General features: G+C 39.2%; 1 protein-coding gene across 4 annotated transcripts; it reads left to right on the top strand.

Annotated features, from left to right (window-relative positions):
• The first annotated feature begins 8 nt into the window (after nt 1-8).
• Nucleotides 9-15941, top strand: CROT (carnitine O-octanoyltransferase). Of its 4 annotated transcripts, XM_042043764.1 has the most exons (17): nt 9-89; nt 651-855; nt 3540-3664; nt 4605-4786; nt 4963-5087; nt 5670-5778; nt 7287-7380; nt 7474-7599; nt 8042-8143; nt 8794-8877; nt 8981-9088; nt 9336-9466; nt 10777-10900; nt 12742-12820; nt 13543-13636; nt 13824-13943; nt 15003-15941. In XM_042043764.1, exons 2-17 carry the CDS (start codon nt 741-743, stop codon nt 15121-15123), a joined length of 1839 nt encoding a protein of 612 aa, XP_041899698.1. In that variant the 5' UTR covers nt 9-89; nt 651-740; the 3' UTR covers nt 15124-15941. The 4 variants fall into 4 exon arrangements, 2 of the variants coding, with proteins under 2 accessions (XP_041899698.1, XP_041899699.1); XR_006018581.1 differs by lacking the exon at nt 10777-10900 and having other exon boundaries at nt 15003-15182; XR_006018580.1 differs by lacking the exons at nt 12742-12820; nt 15003-15941 and having other exon boundaries at nt 13824-13914.
• Nucleotides 15942-21695: the final 5754 nt, after the last annotated feature.

Raw genomic sequence — 21695 nt, 5'->3', positions numbered from 1 at the left:
GCGCGGCTTCCGGACCCGCTGGGAAGTGGGGCAGAGGCGAAGGCGGCGGCCGGGGCTGTGGGCCGGGATCCGGGATCGGCGGGGCCGGGGTGAGCGGTGGCCCCCGCCGGCCTCATTCCTCGGGGGTGCGCGGCGGCGGGGCAGAGGGGTGGGCTCGGCTGGGCTGTTTCCTTACGCCCAGGCCCCGTTCGCCTGGGGCTCTCCGGGGCTTTCCTCGACGCAGGCCGTGAGCCGCTGTAAACCCTGCCGTGGTACCGAGGGCCCCGCGCCCGGCCCGGCCCGTCTCGGCTCCGCCCGGGGAGCGCTGGGGTCGGGGCACGGCCGGGGCTTGGGCGGGGGCCTTGGGGGGGTCTGCGGGGGAGGTCGAGGAAGGACCGCCAGCCGGGCTGGGATGTGATTCCCCCTTCCCCAGATATCCTCTGGTCTCGGGCGGGTGTCCCGGGGCTGACTGGCTTCTCCTTGGGAAAGAAAGCCACAGTCCTGGCGCTGGATAATCGCAACATGCTGGAGAAAGCATCAGTAGCCGCCTGGTCATCGTTTCCCCCTGTTGTGTGTGTGCCTCTCGTGGCTGCAAGCCAACAAGAAACCCTCGGTCCGTGCTTCGTCGGGGAACGTTCCCTGATATCTGTCTTTTACCGTGTAAATGGCAGGAGGACGGAGCAGGGGAGAGAACAGTGTGGGGGGATTCGTCATCGAACGTGGGCTTCGTGAATAGCCTGGTTGTGCTGCAGACCTGCAACATGGAAAAGCAAGTGCTTGAATCCTCAGAGGAGCGAACGTTTCAGTACCAAGATTCTCTGCCTTCCCTGCCAGTACCTCCTCTTGATGAATCTTTGAGTAAATATCTTGATGCAGGTAATGACTTAATGTTGTAATGGTAGTGTGTCGTGTGCTGTTGTAACCAGGCTAATCTGAAGATGTTTGAAGAAGTGATTGTAGAGACAGCTTGTATTGTAATTGGGGCGTGGCACACAGACATATATAGAGTGCCAAACGTCGTTTTCAGGCTCAAAACTGGAAATTAAGTGCCCAGTGCAACCTGAGTAAGTTTCCTTTTTATCCCTAATTACCTTTCTTCAAGGGAATTTGGCATGTGAGAAGGTTAAGTTTTTGGTTTGAGAGTGGAATTTTTTTTTTTTACTTTTTTTTTTCCTCTCCAATAAAAAGCTGGTCTGATAAAAGATACTTCACCTACAAATTTTGTTCTGCATAACTGCTTGTTCATAACTGTGTTTGCCCAGGATCTTTTTTAAAAAACAGTTATTTAAAACTTTTCATACTTAATATTGGTGCGAAAGAACATTTATTAACTACACAGTACTAGGAAAAAGCAGTGGTGAGCATTTTCACATTAATTAGCTTGGATAATTTCTGCCTTGACATGTTGACTAATCTAAGGAAGATCACAGAAAAGTTTTGAAAACAACATCAGTGCATGTGTGTCTAGCTTTGTTTATAAAGCAGAAATGACTGGTTAGTTCTTTATTATATATTGGGAATGATAAAAATACATTATGAAGTGTCTTGAGATTACTTTTCTTTATTTCTTCAATAATTTTCAGAACTCTTGAGACATGGAGCTTTTTCTGAAACATCTGTTTTGTATCTTACTATCTTACAGGTATTACACAAATGGTAACAGAGTTGAAGTACTTTCCTTAGCAGAAACATACCACACCAAATTTTCCCTTTCCCAAAATGGGCTTTCTTAAGTTTACTCTGAGTTCCCATTTACTCTGAGTTCCTGTTTATTCTGAGTACTGGAAATGGCCTGCTTTGGTGTTCCTACATCATTGCTTTTTGATGCAGAATGTTCAAGTGGTGCGTTTAGAGCAAAAATGTTGTGTGTGTATGTGTGTCTAAAATAATAAATTTTCTTTTTGCTGTAATGCAGATTAACTAAAGTTGTGCTGCGAAAGTAGAACCTGCGATAACAAAATTGCTGTTTAGTTTTGTAAAGTCATCTGTCTCTCCAGGTTAATAAATAACTCTCTCATGGAGTGAGAAAATCTGACAGTGAATTTGTTCGCTCGTTTTCTGATTCTGATCTGTTTTCATGAATACCTTATCACATGTCCCTTTCTTCTTCATGCTGAAGTTAGTTGCTGCTTATTATTCCACGTACAAAATCATTCTATAATTTTGATCACTGTTGCTCTTGTTTAGTTTCACTGGTGGTGGAGAAAAGTTAGCCCAGCATTTGCCACAGTTGTTCCCTGTACAAATAATTCAAAGTCAAAGTGTGCAGGGCACAGTTCTAGATGTAGCTCTGTGAATTTCATTGCTTAAGCTTGTCATTTTAGTCTCTAAATGTGAGTGAAGGAAAGGAGAGGCTTCTGAAGAACAATTCAGAACCTCCAAAGGATTCGTCATAGAGGCTTTAAATCAGTCCTGGGAAGCTGTCTTTCATTTGTTGGAGGAGAACTCCAGGCACTTGACATTAGTCAGGGCGTGGGCTGGTAAAGCACTTGTTTGTTTAAAGCCAGCCAACTAGAAAAGCTGGACAAAGTATGTGTCTGAATATGCCTTATTTAAGGCTTTAGAGTAGCTAGCTCTTCTTTAAAGAGTAACCCTGTTTTGAAAGTAAGCCTTGAGCAGAGAAGGTGGCCATAGCCGTGTTATTTAGCCTTCCAGCCCAGAGGTTGAGATTCAGAAACATGAACTCAACATGAAAGTATGAAAACCCAAAGTTCCAGCTTCCCAGAGCTTATTGGGTAGGCATTGAATTACCAGAAGCACACCTCACACACAACCCTCCATTCTGTTTCCCACTGACTTCACAATCTAAGTATAAATATACCAGAAAATACATTATACACCAGGTGAGTATAGGATAAAAATGAGATGTGCCTGTATGGAAAATGACATCAGCAGTGCCTGTTTCTGACCATAGATTTCATGGTAAAAAGTCTTTAAGGAGTGTTTAGATTAAAATAATGACTAGTTTTGCAGATATTTATGGAGGACTTTGGCCTATAATGCACGTGATCTGAGAGAAATCCAAGTGGATTAAAACCAGAAAAACTGTCTAGCAGTAACTAGCATTTGCCGTCAAAGGTGGATATAACACAGGGACAGTGAGTGAAAATTGATGGGCAAGTTGCTGGTAGACCATGAATGGACTAGAAAATACAGGCAAGTAGCTTTCAGTTGGTGCAGTGGGGTGGCAGACATGTATGGCTCAATGTGTTAATTTACAAACAAAGTTTCTGTAAATTTAATTGCTTGGTAGAACTCCGTGGTATTTCCAGCTACAGATGTAAATATATTTGATTTAATTATCTGTTAGGTATTTCCCGTTTTCAGCAATTACTTTAGTCTGCTAGCATCTGTATTTGTTTAAAAGTATGCATTTATGTTTTACTAGAGCATACTGATTTATTTGCAGGTTTTTAACAGGTGTTTAAAAGGTGTTTCCCTTCAAATACTTGTTTTAGAAAAGTTAATTCTCATCCACTCCCTTGCCTGTGAATATCTGAATCTTGGACTAAATGTTAGGATACAGTTGTCTTTAAAATAAAAACATTTTCTTTTTACAGTGAAGCCATTTCTAAATCAAGAAGAATATCAGAGAACCGAGAATATAGTTAAAAAATTTGAAAATGGCATTGGTAAAGAGTTGCATCAGAAATTACTGGAAAGAGCTAAAATGAGAAGGAATTGGGTATGTATTTAGATATGTAAGAAATCATAATTCAGTGTGAGAAACTTTTAATTCAGCTTGTGGAAATTCAGTTATTCAGGATATAACTCAAGGAGTCATTTCACTTTTTTAAATCCTAGGATCTTCCTTACATCTGCCACTTGGCCTGTGGATATGAATTCACTTACATATGTGTCATTTGTTTTTTTCAAAGCTGAGTGGCTAAGAGAGCTCACTAATTGAAATTTAAATTTACCATTTATCTACCAGCTTTTGCATGCTTTGTCTGTCAGTATCTCCTTCTGTGACATCTGTCCCTTCTCTCTTCACCCTGGCAAAAAACCAAAAAACAAAACAAAAAAACCCCAACAAAACCAACCCTGGAATTCAGAGTTTGGTTTCTCTCTTTTTCTTCCCAGAAGGAAGCTATGTGGTAGCATTTTAAAGTTGCCTTTCAACAGAGAAAGAGATATGAGGAAGGTCATTACCAAGGGGAGTTCATGAGGGCTTTCTAAATCCTAACATGACGCAGTCCAAACTGGGGATTTTCAGATGGTGGCAGAAAATGTACATTAAGAACTAACTGTCTGTCTCAGATCCCTTCTCAACACAAGTCTAGTTTCCTTCTCATGGAGTAATCTGTGATTTTCGCAGCTGCCACAACTGACATCTGCAAGAGTTTAAGATGAGGAATATCAGGGAAGAAATATCATAATTTACAGTTTAATATTCTTAAGCAGCATTGAATTTTATTTCAAACTTGAAAATAGAAGAGCTAAATGTGTCAATATCTTCAGCAGTTAGTTTCGAACCACTGTCCTGCCTTGTGTTATACATGAACTACTATTCAGAGTATTAAAAAAAAAAAAAAGTAAAAAGAGCAGGCAGTTGAACAGACAGGTGATTATTAAAGAATTAATGAATAACAATAAGTTCTGATGTTAAACATTTTTCATTTCAGCTGGAGGACTGGTGGCTGAATGTGGCTTATCTTGATCTTCGCATCTCAACACAAATACACTGTAATATGGGAGGCCCTGGTCCCTATATTGAACACTGCTGGCCACCAAAAGAGGGCACTCAGATAGACAGAGCATGTGTAAATATATGGCACACCGTGAAATACTGGGATTTGTTGCGAGCGTAAGGCTTTAATAATTGATCCTAAATATTGATGGTCTTTGTATCCCTTAATTGTGTATGTATGTTTATGTTCATTGGCATGTATTCTTTGCAGTAATAGACAGGTTTGTCTTACCTTGATTTAATTCCATCATTGTAATTTCTCTTGCTTAATGTTGCTGTATTTATTACTACAGAGAGAAGGTTGCTGTAGAGAGGTCTGGGAATACTGTTCTGGACATGAACCAATTTCGGATGCTCTTCTGCACTTGCAAAATTCCTGGAATTACTAGAGACTCGATTGGCACTTACTTTAAAACTGGTAAACAAATGAAAATTGGGGGTTAATACAAGCAAATGATTTTTATTAATGTGCTAAAGGAATGGTCAGTTTAACCATAACTTTTAACAGTTACTTTCTTGAGCACTAAATCAGGTACTGGTTGTTGAGTGTTTATATAATGAAGCAAAGAAGGTATCTCACCTAGAAATGCCCTTTTTGGTGCAATATTTAGTCCTTACCAAATAAGAGTAAAAGAAAGCTCTGCTTCAAATAGTGTATTACCAGCCTGATGCATATAATAAGCATGCCAGCATTAAGAATTGATGAAAGACAAATTGTGTGTGTTACAAGTGTGTGTGGATTCAGCAAGGAACACTCATTTCAGCAGAGGGAGTTCCTGTCTACAAGAGACACAAATAAATTAAATTTGCTACTACATAATGACAACGACTTGAAGTAATTTGTAACACGGAAAGTTATATGTGACTTCTGTTGGTTTTTAAATGTCTTCAGGTTTGCAGAATTGAACAAAAAAAGGTCTGTAGGACTTGCTGAGTTTTTCTGTATCTGTCACTTTATCCCCAAGGTTGGATTTTCCTTTATCACTGTTTTTCATTTCAGAGGCTGAAGGTGAATGCCCATCTCACTTGATCGTCCTGTGTCGAGGTCGGGTGTTTGCATTTGATGCTGTACATGAAGGCAGCATACTGACTCCTCCGGAGATTTCCAGGTTTTGAAAACACTTATGTTAAATTAGCTGTGCTATTTAAGCTACACACAAAAGAGGCTTTTTTCCCCTATTCCCTTCACCCCAAAGAATTAGGTGTCAGAGAGGCTACAGCTTCTCCTTTAATTGAAGGTTCAGATTTGAGTAAATTCTTGTTGAGTGGATGGCAACTTCTTTCCATATACTATTGTAATGCATCTGTAGAGCATCATACAAAAGGGCTGAAAGAAGATATTTCAGTAGGAAACATCATTTTTTTGAACTTTCTTTACGTGGAGTTAGTAGGGTTATAACTGTCGTCATTCCATCCAGGTACAATCCTCATTGATAATTGTCTCATTGCTACTTAATCATTATCAAAGTTGAAGCACTCTCAAGTGTTGAACTCTTCTATCACATGCACAAGTAGTTTCAGCATAAGTCTCTTGTGACTGATTTGGGATCTATATGCATCTCCTTACTAAAGAAGAGTTGTTAATTTTGCTACAGAATAATTTAATGCATTTGTCAAAGTGCTGCTTATAGTGCACAACAGAAAACTTGTGATTAAAACTGGCAAAAAGTAGATGGCCAGATTCCTCAGGCAAGACAAGAACTAATTGAAGCTAAAAATCACTGTTTAAAAATAGTCTGGTACTTTATTACTTAATATTTTAACGTATGCATTTCTAATTTTTGTAGTTGTACCTGTTAAGTCAAGCCAGTAACAAAGAAATGAACACTTGGAGTACAGACAAAGCCTTCTAAATCTATTGTCTATAGGAAGAGCAGGTTGGGTGTGGTTTGGTGGGTTTTTTTTCCTTTGGCTTTATTTTTATAACCCCATGATGGTTGTCTTACATTTTTGATACTATGTAACTAATGATCAGTAGTGAAATTTAATAGGCAAGAGTGCCAGAACAAAGAACAAGCCAGATTAAGTGCCTGTAATTTGTGGAGTTTCTTTAACATCAAGAACAGCATATGAAAAACCGAACTTGCAAACTAAAAATTGCCCCTCTGTTAATTGTTATTCCAAAGGAAAAAGTAGGAAGAGAATTGCTCTTGAGTAGTTCAGACTCTACATTCAGGATGTACTACTGTAGCTAGTGTTCTGCTTTAAATTTAAGGGTTTGTCTTGAGGGGAAGGTTTGTCCGGTATGTGATTAGTCGCTGTAAAAGCTGTAAAGCTGCAGTACTGCAGATGACTGCTGCTCTGAAAAGTCTCAACCTGCACTGTTGAAGTCTTAAATCTAGTTTCAAATTAAGTGTGTAATAACGCTTTAGCATGACAATTGTTTATATGTGAGTTTGTGCTGGGCTCGAAGGTGCTGAGTGACTGAAAACTGAGCTAGTCTTCAATTGTCCTTAGAATCTGGGGGAGCTGATTCATGCTTCCTGAAAATTCACATTGGCTTGTGAATGTTGAACCAAAATTCCAGCTTTGCAATAAAGAGACAGAGACACAAGGTGACTTTTACCTTCTTTCCATCTGTTCTTTGTTAACTTCAGTTTTTGAAATCTTCTTAAAGGCAACTTACATATGTACAGAAGAGATGCCATAGTGAACCAGATGGACCAGGACTGGCAGCCCTAACAAGCAATGAAAGGACCAAATGGGCAGAGGTAGGAGTACTTCAACAGCTGGTTCCTGAAAAAAGCATTGTGATCACTGGAAAAACATTATTTCACTTAGCTTTGTCTTTTTATGCCTTGTAGCTCCGGGAATATTTGATTTATCTTGATCCAAAGAACTTAACTCTTCTGGAAAAAATTCAGAGAAGTTTGTTTGTGGTCTGCCTTGATGACTCTAGCCCCCATTCAACTCCTGAGGACTACACTGAGGTAGCTAAGAATTTCTGATAATTCATACCTGATCATCTTTACATAAAAATTTCTCCTGCATATATATGCAGCAGTAGCACCTCTTGCTCTTTCAGAACAGTAAAAATGAAGCAGATAAATACGCAAAAAATGTGCTTTTTTGATCCATAGGAAAACTTAAATAGTTTTAATCGTTAGGACATTGGAAGTGGGAATGGCTGAAATCTACCTTCATAACTTTTTAGCCCTCTATCTTTCAGGGTCTTCAAAAACATAGTCATTAACTTTTTATCCCCCTTCTAGTTAATAACTTGGCCTTATAATCATGTTTCATCTTGAACTGGATGAAGATGTCATCTGTCAGGGAGGTCTTGCCATCTTAATGTAGACTAGGTTTAGCTTACGAAGATTGGCAGTGTTCTCGGTGTTTTTTAGAGTTCACAGTGTGTTTCTTCTGCTTTAGCTTACAAGGCTGGGGCTAACAGGTGATCCAACTGTGCGCTGGGGAGATAAATCCTACAACAGCATATTCTTTTCCAATGGAACCTGTAGTGCATTCTGTGACGTAAGTTAAATTTTTTTCCATCTTCTGAGTATTTAGTTACTGAATTTCCCCCTTTGGAGTAAGTGCTTAATGTGTTACTCTTTAGTATAGCATTGTTTACCTGGCACCTGATTTGGTAAGTTTCCAAAAGCAGTCTGCTTTCTCACTGTTTGATACTACACCATACATGAATTAACAACAGGATCTGAAGTCATAATCTTATTTCTGAAAGTATTTAATGAGGAGCTCCAAAGAAAAAAATAATACAATGCACAAGAAGGCTTAAAATTAACTCTTTGTTTGATATATCCATTTGAACAGCTATTTTTTTTTAACTTACATTATTTTAAACTTTTGTTGTTGTTGTTTTTTAAACTTTTTTTTTCCTGTGCATGCATATTGCATGGCCAGAAGGGCTTGTATTTTTCCTTAAACGTGCCTTTTTGTGGCAGTTGTACATTGTGCCTCCCTGTCCAGCTGCAGAACAGTCAAAATGGTGGGTGGACTTTAAGTAGTTCTTTATGTATTGTAGAACTATAGAACAAGTCCAACACTGTGCAGTAAATCTGTTGGTCTGCAGGAAAAAGAATGGGATAGGGAAAAAAGCAGAACAGTTTGATCTTCTTGCTGTTGTGCAAAATAATGTAATATCTTCTCTTATCTGATTCTAGCATTCTCCTTTTGATGCCATGGCTTTAATTACCATGTTATCTTATGCCGAAAAGAAGATTATTGAAAATGAGGGAAAATGGAAGGTATCTGTCCTTTATAAACTTTCAAGCGTATCCGTTAATGTGTCTTTTCTCATGGATAACATTTTCTGATTTTGTGTCTTTCTTTCTGTCTTCCTCTTCCCAGGGATCAGATAATGTGAGGGATATTCCATGGCCAGAGGAACTTGTATTCACAGTGGATCCAAAAATTATAAATGAAATTGGACATACTAAAGAATTGTATTACAAGAAGGTAAAATTTGTTCCTGGTTCTCTTAGTTGTTACTGATACTATTTTTTTTTCATTCTATTTGCATGTTTTTAGTTGGTCTTTTTTCATGCTGGAGAACAGGAATGAGTATGTTACTGATTAATTGTTGAATTTAACACCATGGTTAAATTTGTAACATTGTTGGTGCATGTTGAGTGTGTTTTCTTTGCAGTGGACCAAGTTGTGATATTTCTTGACTTCTGTTGTTTTACCTCCTTTGGTATGACAGGTATCTGACTTGCAGCTGGTGTCTTATGCCTTCACATCCTTTGGCAAAGCATTGATTAGAAAAAGTAAACTTCATCCTGATACATTTGTGCAGCTTGCCCTTCAGCTTGCTTATTACAAATGCCATGGACGGTAAGAAAATACCAGATTAGGAATAAAAAACTAGTTTCTTGAGTAGAGGGGTGCAGTGGCTTTGCAGTGTTAATATGTAATTTGCTATTGGGATGTAAGAATGAGGAACTAAGGGGGTTTTACAGTAGCAGTTGTACAGGGCCATACTTGCTTCAGAAGAACTGTGTACTTGTGCCCGTAGGGATAATACATGTAACATATTGTGGAATGGATGGCAGAACACAGTCCTTGAAAACTTGAATTCGGGCTGTACAAGGGAAACACTCGGGCAAACACCAAATCCACAGTGGGTCAGGATTCTCTAATGTCAAATAGTTGCTCAAATATAGAAGAGAGTTTTGTCTGTAGCATGCGACAGCCATCAGTAAAATGTTGAGTCTTCCAAGCCTGTAAAAGGCCTCACAAACTTCAGTGTCTCACTTTCTCTGGCAATACTGGAGGTGAAGGTTTGGGCAAAATAATAGAGATAGTGACCCTTCAAATGCCTGCCTCTGCATTTTTGGATGTGGCATTTAATTTTGTATTACCAATTAAAAGGTGTCATTTTTCCTGTTATTGATGTTCCCAATTTTTTTGCTAACTAGCGCTCATTATGGCTTGTGTAAGTCATTACTGACCAGCGGAGTATTGCTTGCTTCAGAAGGAGGAGGGTTTCATCATAGGAGTGTGATGTTTAGTCACTGGTGAGGTGTGGCCCATCATAACAATGGTTGGTAACTCTTGGTTCGCTGAACATCAGGACCAATAAATTATCTGACTAAAATAGCCTTGGTCTGTTGTAAACGCGCAAGTGTGTTTCATGTAGGTTGTATATTAAGTGGTAGACTGTCATAGAGCTGGAGTTGCTCCCTGTGAAAGCTGGATGGCTGTCAGTACGCAGCAGAGAAGGTTTTGACCTTTTCCCTCTAAATTCTTCAGAACACATTGCTTATTTCGAATGTGTCTCTTAATTTTTGAGGGTTTGGATGGTGTAGGTGGAATTATGTAGTGAAACTGAAGCTTGTGTAATTTCAGCTATTTTTGCTAGAGGCTGGTGGATCTGTAGTCTACAGAAAATATTCATGGCAATGCAGTCTTTTCAAGGTATTATTATAGTACTGGGACTTTTTTTCAGTCATCTGTCACATAAAAGCACATAGAGTTGCTTTGTGGCTCTTTTTCAGACACGTAACTTAAAGAAAATTAATGGGTTTCTGGTACTTGTAACTGAGCTAGATGTGCAAGATCTTTTGCAGGACTTTTTTAGTCCTTGAGAGAGCGAATAGTTTTGTTAAGTTAATGAGACACTCTTCCCTAATTTTTATTCTTAGTCCAGGCTGCTGTTACGAAACTGCCATGACCAGGCGTTTCTATCATGGCCGCACAGAGACCATAAGACCATGTACTGTGGAAGCAGTGGAATGGTGCAAGTCCATGCTGGATCCCTCTGAGAGTGTAAATACAGAAATGCTACTTTCATCATTGAGTATTAGAAAGCCTGTCATTTGAACCGCTTCAAACTCGTTTCTCTGTTGTCTCACTGATGGGAGTTGGTGCCTTTCCAGTGAGACAAATTTCAAATGTTGGGTTGCTTGAGCTCTGGTTCTGGTCGTAGTGACTGAGATATGCACATGTGTGGGCTTGCTTGATTTTCTGTGCTATTTACCTTTTGGGTTCAAGAGTGTAATTTTCTTTGAATTATATTCACCCTGATTTATTTCACACCTCAAAAAGTTACTGGGTTGGGACCAAAGTATTCTGCTGCTGTTCTGTTGTTTTAATTTTCAAGTGAAATCAGGAAATATTTATGTAAGAGTTGCATCTGAGAGCAAGATTGAAATCTGTTTGTGTGCTAGTGGTAACAGGGATGTATTCCAGAGTTTGAGTAGCTGAACCAGAGACCTTTTCTTTTCCCAGCAACTACCCTCTGGTGCTTGGCTGGCAAAGCAGGTCATGCCTGCTTGCCAAGCAAGAGCTCTACAAAAGCTCTTTCTGTTGTCCTCACTGCACATTTCTCAGAGCCTGAGCAATTAAGCAAGGAGAGGGTTTTTGAGACAAAGGGCAACATAGCTTCAGAAAAATCAATATTATAAATGCATCTGAAAAACACAGAGGAAAACAGCTGTCAGAAAGCATGTGTGATTGATTATTCTAGCCTTGAAGAGTACATTTTCCTGGTCTTCGCTGGCTTCTTTTGGCATGTAGTGCAGTTTTAAAACTCCGTTTTCTGGCTGTCTTCCAAACCTGCTTTCCTATTCCAAATATGGATTCCTATTACCTCCCTGCTCCTCAGTTACCTTCTAACCAATTATCGGGCTTCTGTGGTTACTACTGCTACTACTACTAGTGTGTAACTTCCAACACTAACTGTAGCCTTTTTCTCTTTGTAATGTTAAATAGCATCTCCAAATATCTCCCTATTGTTGTTTTGGGGTTTTTTTTGGTACCATCACCTGGAGCTTTAAAAATCTGTTCTATAGTATTGAAATTAACATGCTTAAAAGTCTGCCTTTATGTAATTTTTAGTACCTTAAAGTCAAGATGCTTTGGAAAAAATCCTTTTATCTTAAATTTTCTTTTGCCCCTTGTCAGCTTGGTAGCTTGATTTTTATCCAAATTGAATGGCTGCTGTCCTTGTTTCGCATTCTCTGCTGCAGTCTCATGTGTGGTGAATAAAAGGATAAAAAGCGCTTTTTAAGTAGTCAAAGAGCTATCAAGATCTAAGATCTTGGAAGTCATGATCTTGAGCATCTAGGACTGTTTCTCAAGGCCTCTTTTACAAAAACCATGTTATTTTATTCTCTCTGACTTACATAAGTTTTAATATAAACTTGAAAAAACACGATGTTGGGCAGATCACTGCAACCAGCAGTGAAAATTTGGGAATGCATCTAGTAGGAGCTAGTGACCTTCTAAATAAATTGTATTGTAGAAGGTTTTTGGGTTTGATCACTCTGGTTCACACAGGTTCCTTTCCATTGTTCCAGGTTATTTGGGAAAGAGGATGAGGTTTAGAATATTGTTCAGTTCGAAAGCAGTCTTGAGTAAGAGAACAGAAATACAGGAAACAAACAAGCACATTCTCCTGAAAAGGGAATCTGGACTTTGGAGAAAGGGTTTGAGAGAGGTTCTAATGTACCTTTCAAGTTCCTCCATTTTCTTCTATCTAAAATTGTTAGAAACTATGAAAGGGAAAAACCTGCTGATCTGTGATTGATGATGTGTTACTCATTTGGATTGGTTTTTCTTTTTCTTTCTTTTCTTTTTAAATCCTGTCTCCCCCCCCTACTTTACAGACTTACCAACAGCTACAACTGATGCATAAGGCATTTGCAAAGCACAATAAAATGAGGAAAGAATGTGAGAATGGAAAAGGTACTCTGGGATAAAAATTTTCGGTTTTTTTCCTTGTGGGTGAAAAGGGAGTATCATTGTATGCTAGTATATTTTCTCTGTCTCCTTATTTTCAAACTGAATAAAAACTAAGTGAACTATGTTCACTTGGAATATTAATTCAGTTTTTTTCCCAGCTAAACATTACTTTGGAATACCTTCTGGTCAAATATGTGCTTGGCTGAAAAGTGAAAAAGGTAGTCTTTTAGGGCAGAGGAGAGATTGGGTGAGATTCTAACCCACCTGTGTTAGTGCTGTAAACTATTCTATGCCTAAGAAAGAGTAGCTGGGAAATGAACCTGATGAACTTGATACTCTCTCCAGCCTACTTGGTGTGCTATCACAATTCAGGGCAGTCGTGGCCCTGAAAGCCTTTTCGCTGTGTTGACATAATTGCCCATGGGCCACTTTCACTGTGAGGAACTCTTCCTCCTTGACTGAAATGGGAGTTTTCTTGGGTTTTGTTCTCCGCAGGAGCTGTGCTGGGTCTCTGTTACTTAAATTATTTGCTTTTGAGCTCAGTGCTGCAAGTTGAAAGTGTTGAAGACCTCTTAGATCAAATAGTGGGTATGTTTTTGGATGCTACAATATGATGCTGTTGTTCACCTGTCCTTCAGCTACTATTTGAGCTCTCAGCTATCCAGACCAGAAGAAGCAGAAGAGCAGCTGCTGTTAATGATTCAGTATTTGCATTTATTTGATAGGCTTTGATCGTCATCTTCTGGGTCTCCTGCTCATAGCACAGGAGCAAGGACTGCCAGTGCCAGAACTCTATGGGGATAAGGCCTTCACAGCCAGGTAATTCATATTCTTGTCCTGTGGGGAGTTGTGTCCCTCAACCCTTGATTGTATACCAAGGCCTTTTTTACATTGGCCTTGTGCGTGCTGATTTCTTGATCTCTACAACAAAATAACTGTTTTGTAAAACTCACTTTGTCTTAAATTGTCTTTAAAAGTGCTGCTTTTGTTTTGTGTTGTTTCGCAGTGGAGGAGGTGGGAATTTTGTCCTTTCAACTAGTCTGACTGGCTACACTAGGTTTAGTGGATCTGCACTCCCTATGGTACAACATGGCTATGGCTTTTTTTATTCAATTAGAGATGACAGGTAAGGATATAATTTCAATTTGGATATGGTTCTGCATTTGTCACAGAGGGAAAGGCGGCCAACAGCTAGAATGAAGAAAGGAAAATACCAAAGAAATATGGCTGAATGTGTCAGAAGAGGTTGAGAAGTGAGGTACATGAGAATAGAGGCATTGGCATTCTGGGAAAGCATGTGTGGGAGGCAGGATGAGTGGTGGAGGACAGGTGAGCACCAAGATACTGACAAGAAGCAGAAATAAAGAGTAGGGAAGGTGAAAGAAGGGAGCAGCAAAATGAGTTAACTTTAAAGTAGGCTGTCATTTCAGAGATTACTTGGAACATATAAAGGGGTTTTTTGGCTGAGCTAGAGCAGATGAGAGGACAGGTGAGCACACTGCCCATCGTTCTTGGCAGTGACACACATCTCGACTCAAACCAGACCTTTTTGACAAGGAGAGGCTAAAACATTTGGCTTCACTTCTCCAAAAATCATATGATTTGAAAAGATCCAACTTTGGCTTACTTCTTATGGACAAAAATTACTGCTTTTTAATGACATCTAAAACTACTTTGGTTAGAATGTGTAGAGATAAATTGCTGTTTTAGGTGTAATTCAAATTATGTCTTCCTAAAGCTAAGCATGGGTTTGTGTGCCCATTCAAATCAGTTTGAGAATACAAGCCATTAATACTTTGATCTATGGCTGTCTTAAAATAAATAGAACTAAATCAAGATATACCTTTTATTAGATAAATAGAAAGAAGTACCTAAAACCTTAAACTAGTTGTAGAAAAAGAAGAAATATAATTCACTGCATTTTCAGGTGTAAGCAGAAAAGTTGGTCACCGTGTATGTAGTAATGGGTATTTAAATCAGTGTGTCTGATTTCAAGATCTGTCAACATTATTGCTTACTGAAGGCACTAGGGATCAGAGTCCTTTTTTAGTGTTGAGACTGTGTTTATGTGACAATCTACTTAAGAATTTATGTCAATAATTCCACATCTCAGGAAAATTTGTATGACTTTATCCTAGACCTTCACAATTAAGAGTGGTGATTTCACTGTTTTCTATATTGATAGGATCGTTACTACCTGTTCTTCTTGGAAATCCTGTCCAGAGACTGATGCAGAAGTGCTGTGCAGAACTCTGTTCCAGTGTTTTCATGCCATGCTGCAGTTAACAGTTACAGCTCAGCTGTAAGCTCAATAATGATGTAAGAGGCTTTGCAAGCTCACAAGCTACATGTAGTACTTAAAAATGAAATGCTACTCAAGAGTACTCTTACATTCAAGACATTTAATGATCTATGTGACATGTACCTATTTTTATGAGATTTACTGTGGTAACAGTACCCATTTAAGAATAATGTAGCCATTTGCAACAGCAATGCAAGCAGTAGTACCTTACCTGTGTAGAACTATGCAATATTAAAATATGCCACAACAATGCAAACACACTTAGGGATGGGGTGTTGGAGTGGAGAATTGATGGGTGACTTGTATTTATGACCTTAGTAGTCATGTGTAGAATAGTTTGTAGTCTACTGATAGTGTTTATGGCAGTGGAGCACTTAACTGTGTACTTAAAAGTAACCACACTAGCCTCTTATGTGATTATGCTTCCTATTCATAGTGGTTTATGAAACAGAAGGGCTGCCTCCATCAGGTTATGTGGTACTTTATAAGTTATCTTTCATTTTTTACTATCAGGATTATACCAAATAAATGCTGCATCCATGAACGGGGATGTTCCCACTACATTTGTAGTATGAGAGCACTACAGTTTGAAGTATTTCAAAAAAGAATTACTCAATAATAAAGACAGAAAGCAGCATGAGTTTCAAATTTCTCAGTTTTCATTCTCTAGTGAACTGTGAATACCTGCTGCTTTACACTAATAATGCACAATAAAAGTAAGCACTAAATACAGTTTGATATGGTTCTCAGGATTTTAATACTTGATTCCTCTGAGCAGCTTTGTATTTTCCTATTACAGAAATAAAATTTTCTAAAAATCAACTTTGTATTTATTGATTTATGGCTGGACTGTGTAACATTGTGTAGGAGCATTGTGAGAGAGATGATCTTGGAGACAGGTGAATTTGAAACAGATTTTGAAGTACTCGTTTCTTCTCTAGCTTTTAGAGTTTCAGAGGGATCAAATACTATTATTTATTTTACAGAAACAACTCAATTTTCAGCTAACATGGAACCAGTCTCTTTGCCCTCTGGAAGCTCTGTTGCATATTTTTTGTCCACAGTAGCAAGAATACTTCCCCTTTTTATTTCCTCCCTTGATACCTGACACTTCTCTACAGTCTAGGGTATGTTACACTGTGTCTTGTTGCCTCAAAAAATGGTCTCCTCATTTCAGCCTTTTGTTTCCTTGCCTTTACTGAGCTATCTGTATGTCTTGTCTCAGTTACATATGACAGGCATCCAATGTTTCATAGTTTGAGATCTTCCAAAACTCTGTATATACAGAGAAAGAATCCATCCCTGTTCTGCAGTGCTTATGATAACCCACCCTCTTTCTCAGAGGTAAATGACTTTCTGAAATCTCATGGGCAGTGAAGCCTGTCTTTATGATGCTGTGATTTCTGTGAGATAGATTAGGATTTTGGATCAAGCTATGCCTGATGATTTTTATTCTTTATTTTAATAAGTTCTCTCTGATAGTTACAACCTTTCACCTCCCTCAATTGTGATAAGGGCAGTTTGCTTTGAACATTCATTCAAAAAAGCCTGAAGTCTGAAGAAGGGTGTAATTTTGCATTTATTTGCATTTATTTTCCATACACCTACTCCTGCCTTTCTGAGGATTTCTGGGAACATAGAAACCCTGACAGAAATAAAGAAAAAGGGCAACTTTTTCAGAAAGTGAATCATTGAGAAAATGGCATTCAATCACCAGCATAAGCAGAATTTCCTGTTCAGCTGAGACAGTTTTGAGTCTTGCCTAGAGAAACTGAAGCCGGAAGTGTATCCAGGGAGAACAAATTTAAATTGTGTGAGTTGTTAGAGCTACTTGTTATGTGCTGTGGATGCATGAATTCATGAATGTGGTATTAATTTCCTTGTTGTGTAAAGCATTTCATCTCCAGTGCCTCTGCCCTCAAAGCCTCTCCCTGTTTTTGTACCCTTCTTCGTGAGCACAGGTGCTCTGTGCTGCAGAGCTGCTCTCCGTGCCTGGAGCTCTCCACCCAGTCCTTTGCTTTCAATTGGGCAAGCCAGTGAGGTTTTTTCAGGACTGCTGTGTACTCTTTAATTTGAGCAACGATGAATTTTGTGCTGGTGGAAGAGGGTTGGGCACTTAAAGCAGATGTACTTCAGTTATTTATTAGTTACGGGTTTTAAGGAAACTATTTATGGAATTGTACCAAAACCACGTGTAGTGAAACATCCTTAATAGTCTCATCTAAAAGACTGAACCTGCCATATAGCTGCACTTCAGCAGCTGGTACTGCTCACTCTCGTGCATTTCATGTCCCACTTTGAACACTGACCAGAGAATAGTAGATGCCTTTTTCAGTCCAGAACTGCTGCTGATTCTTTCTCTCTACAACCTTGCACTCTGAACCACAGCAATCTTGTCTGCATTTTGGATGGTGGAGAGGTGGTGAGCTATCATGGTGCATGTGTGACCTTTTCTGTCTTGAACTGACGCTTCCTGACAGTCTCCACAATGGAAAAACCAAAAGGTGAATTAAAAACGAATCCAGCTGCTGTTCCCACCTGTGGTGCTTCTAGTCTGTTACCTGTGATAGAGCAATGACAGAGGTGATGCTTCTATGGCCTTGGAGGTGAAAAACTTTATCCTGATGACTAGTTCAGATTCCTGTTTGTACATCTGGGATGGGGGACAGGAGACAGACAGTGCTCACCGTATTTTCACTTGCCCCAGAAGTCAGGTCAAGCAGACTTTTCCAGGGTCCCAGCCTGGCCTTTTTTTACTGCTTCAAGCAGATCTTAGTTGGTTAGTTTTAGGAACTGTCCCAAACAAATTGGCCTGTCTTATTTGACAAGTCATGCGCTTTCTGACTCACTTTCAGCAACATGGAAAACTGCTCCAAGTCCCATTCATTGAATAATTACAACTTAATCCCCCAAAGCGTCCATACAATCAAATAACATGCTGGATAATTTTGTATTTCAGTTTTTAACCTCTAAGAAAGCATGTACTTGGTCTAAACACTTAACACCCACTCAGGACCTCAGTTTCTTGGTGTTTATGTTCATTTAAAAAAAGAATATTTCAATATATATATTTTTAAGAAGCATTCTGTAACTTGTATAGCACTTGCAAACTTTGTGCAGATAAAAGCTCAGGTTTTTTTCCTGATTCAAAGTAACAACAATGCAAACATTTTCCTTGGCTGCTGAAGCAGTCTGTGTGTGGAAGCAGATATTCAACACCAGAAAAAAATTATATGGGTATTTCTAGACATAATCCGATGGAGGACTGCAGTAGAAGTGTTTCTACATCCTGTTCAGAGCATAGTCACAACATTTGTGGATATGCTGCTATTAAATATATCCAATTAGACTGAATTATAGCAGTGAAGTGGAGACAGCACACATTTTCGCAATGAGAGTTTATTTTCCATTGGTCTTGTGTAAGCTGCCACGAGGATAATGCTATGGAGTTGTCTCGGCTGTGGGAGCCCAGTCACGAAACACTGAACAAGCCCACATCACCTGCAAAGGCCTTTGGAACTGCAGGGTAAACATATGTCCACACTCAAAAGCAACCAGTGATTTGGAGCTTGCCTATAAAGAAATTACCTTTCATGGGCTATATTCTCAGCATATTTTGAAAATCAAAATTTTTCCAAACTCCTAAAGGAGAAATTCCACACCCAATGCCATCTAAAACTCCTAAAGGAGAGCCACTGGCCATTCCTAAAAATGTAGAGACATTTTCCTGGCTTATACAGCAGTGTGGTATCTAATCCCTATTCATTTTATACCTTTGAAAATCTTCCTGTTTTGCACAGAAGAAAAACAGTAGAAGTTCTCAAAAATTATTAACTAAGCTAGGTACCTAACTGTGATTGAAAACTAGAGGAAGCTCATGCATTAATTTTCTTAATGCTCCCAAACATTAAGAGAATGTACTTCTAGCTAATTAATATCAACAGCAAGTCTTATATAAGCAACAGTTGGTTTAGCCTTGGTCAGGAATCTAGAAAATCAAAACTCAATATGTAAAGCATCTTGGTAATCAGTGTTGTAAAATATATTCATTAAGCACTAAATTCACTACAGCTCATAATTTAGTTTCAAAGTACTCATTTTGTGGGAGAAGAAAATTTAGAATTATCCACTAGATATGTGACTATATCACTAGATATGTCTAGAAAACCAGCCAGTATGCGGGACTGAAGCTCAATTCTTTCTCACTTTCTGTTACCCATGTCAGATTTGTACTCTGTGGAATCCCACTGCCTTCACAGAAGCTCCTCATAGTATCTGTACCACTCTGAATTGTTGGTCATGGATTGTACCAGGAGCTACTCGATTCATTAGGTAAGTGTATGACAAATTCTGCTGCTCATAAAGAAGGCATGAAATTCATTTGCTCTCTTTTAACTATGTCATTTCTGCACTTCCTTTCAATGAGCGTAGGTTTTTTTTACTTCTGGTGTGTGAAGATGGCATTTCTCCACAGGCAGTATTCCAGGAAGAACTTCGCTTTTAAAAAAAGTAGATTTCTACCTAGAGTTAAAAGTAGATGCTTGGGACTTATTTTCCTTCAAGTTTGCTTGATATACTGAGAGTAAAACATTTTGCTGAATTGCTATGGAAGGACATATGGTTTAAATACTGCCAGAAACTGGTGATCTGCAAAAAACTGTTTCAATGAATATAGTCTGCCAAAACCAGATATTCAGGTCATCGCTTAACAGTCATGTAACTCTTCTGACAAATACTCTCCAAGGAAGTTGGCATGAGATGATAATCACCTGTAAACACCATGGCTATGAAAAAACTTTGAAATATTTCAGTGCATTAGAATGCACTCAACAAGTTTACTAATTTGGCAAAACTTTGTGAATAATTAGAGGCAGTGTAATGAATTTTTTTTCTTTGTTACCTTATCATGTAAAGAAGAACACATTTCTTTTTTTTTAACACATTTATTCTTTTAAAAATAAACTTTTCTAACTTCTTACTTTAATGTGTAATGGAACACATCTACGCTTGTGAATCATCAGCCCTTATTGTAAATGTAGAAAACAGCTTGGAAGCAAACATGGCTCAATCTCCAACTCAGTAAGAAGAAGGGAAAGCCTAGAAGCTCTAAGTACAGGAGCTAACCTCCAAAAACTTAACTCTACCCATGAAGTTAGTAAATCCTTCTTTCCACATCACTACTTCTACATAAGAAGTAGAATACATGCTTAGACAATCTACAAAAAAGAAACACAACAGACTAAGTACCATAGAATCACAGAATAATTAAGGTTGGAAAAGACCTCTAGGATCGTTGAGTTCAACCACATAATCAGCACTGCCATTTTCACCACTAAACCATGTCTTAGTCTCACATATCTACATGGTTTTTTGAACACTTTCAGGTTTGGTGACTCAACCACTACCCTTAGAAGCCTATTCCAATGCTCAACAGCCCTCTCAGTAAAGAAATCTTTCCTAATATCCAATCCAGTGGCCTTCTAGGATGGGAGGCCACATCAGTGGACAAGGGAAGGGCTACAGATGTGTCGCGGGTTGGGTTTGTAACCGGGCGGAAACACCAATTTAGTGTAGTGGTTTGGTCCAAAATACTCATTACTGTTTATCTGCTGTGAGATAAGAATTAGGAGAAATGCAAAACAGGCACCAAACTTGAAAGAATATAAAGAAGTTTATTAACAGACCTAAAAGAAGAAAAAAAATTATACCACCTTCAGAACTCTCCTCCTCCCCCCACCTTCCTCCCTTCTCCCACTGACAATGTGAAAAAACAACCCTTAAGATGTTCAGTCTGTTTACCACTTCCATAATAACCTTGTTCAGTCCATTTAGAGAGAGAAGTCTCTTCTTGCTCATGCTATGAAAACATTATCACAACGAGACAGCCGCCCACTTCCAAATATCGTTCAGTCCATTTAGGAAGAGGAGTCTCTCTGCCTGCGTGTGAGTCCTTTCCCCCGACTTGCAGCTTTTCCCGCAACTGCTTTCGAGGGTCCACTCTTGAAGTTTTTTGGGGTATAATTTTAAGGTTGAGCCATTCAGAAACAAAAACACAGGCCCTTCTCCTTCCCTGGGAGCAAAGGGTCTTCATCATCTTCATCGTTAGGACTATCTCTGGGAGCATCTCTAGGGACTGAGGTTTTCTCCTTTCCCATTTGGAGCAAAAGTCCTCATCTGGTTCATCTCTACGGACTGAGGTTTTCTCCTTTCCCGTTTGGAGCAAAAGTCCTCATCTGGTTCATCTCTCCCTGTCCAAACTTCTCATGAAATTACAGCTGCGTCAGCATCTGCCTATCTCAGCGCAGGTGCTTTTGCTCACGAGTTGAACACTCCACCCCCCATATCTTCATGAAATTACAACAGGATACTCTGATATATCATAGCTTCACAAGAGAATTTCAGCTTTAAGCATCTCCTCTCTCTCTTCCCTCAGGTTTTCAGCTCTTCACAGCAGTAAAAGGGTTAATCTCACCTCGGCCTTGCAGCTTTGCAGCTGGAATGTTGAATTTTTCTTATCGCAGTGGAGAGGGGGGAGAGCCGAGCCGCTCCGGCTGCCCACGGCAAGGCAGTGGGGGG

The sequence above is a fragment of the Corvus kubaryi genome, unplaced genomic scaffold (genome assembly GCF_017639235.1).
Source record: "Corvus kubaryi isolate FWS band 111438036 unplaced genomic scaffold, C.kubaryi_AGA036_p1.0 37398, whole genome shotgun sequence".
Lineage (NCBI taxonomy): Eukaryota > Metazoa > Chordata > Aves > Passeriformes > Corvidae > Corvus > Corvus kubaryi.
This window is presented reverse-complemented; position numbering and strand designations above follow the sequence as displayed.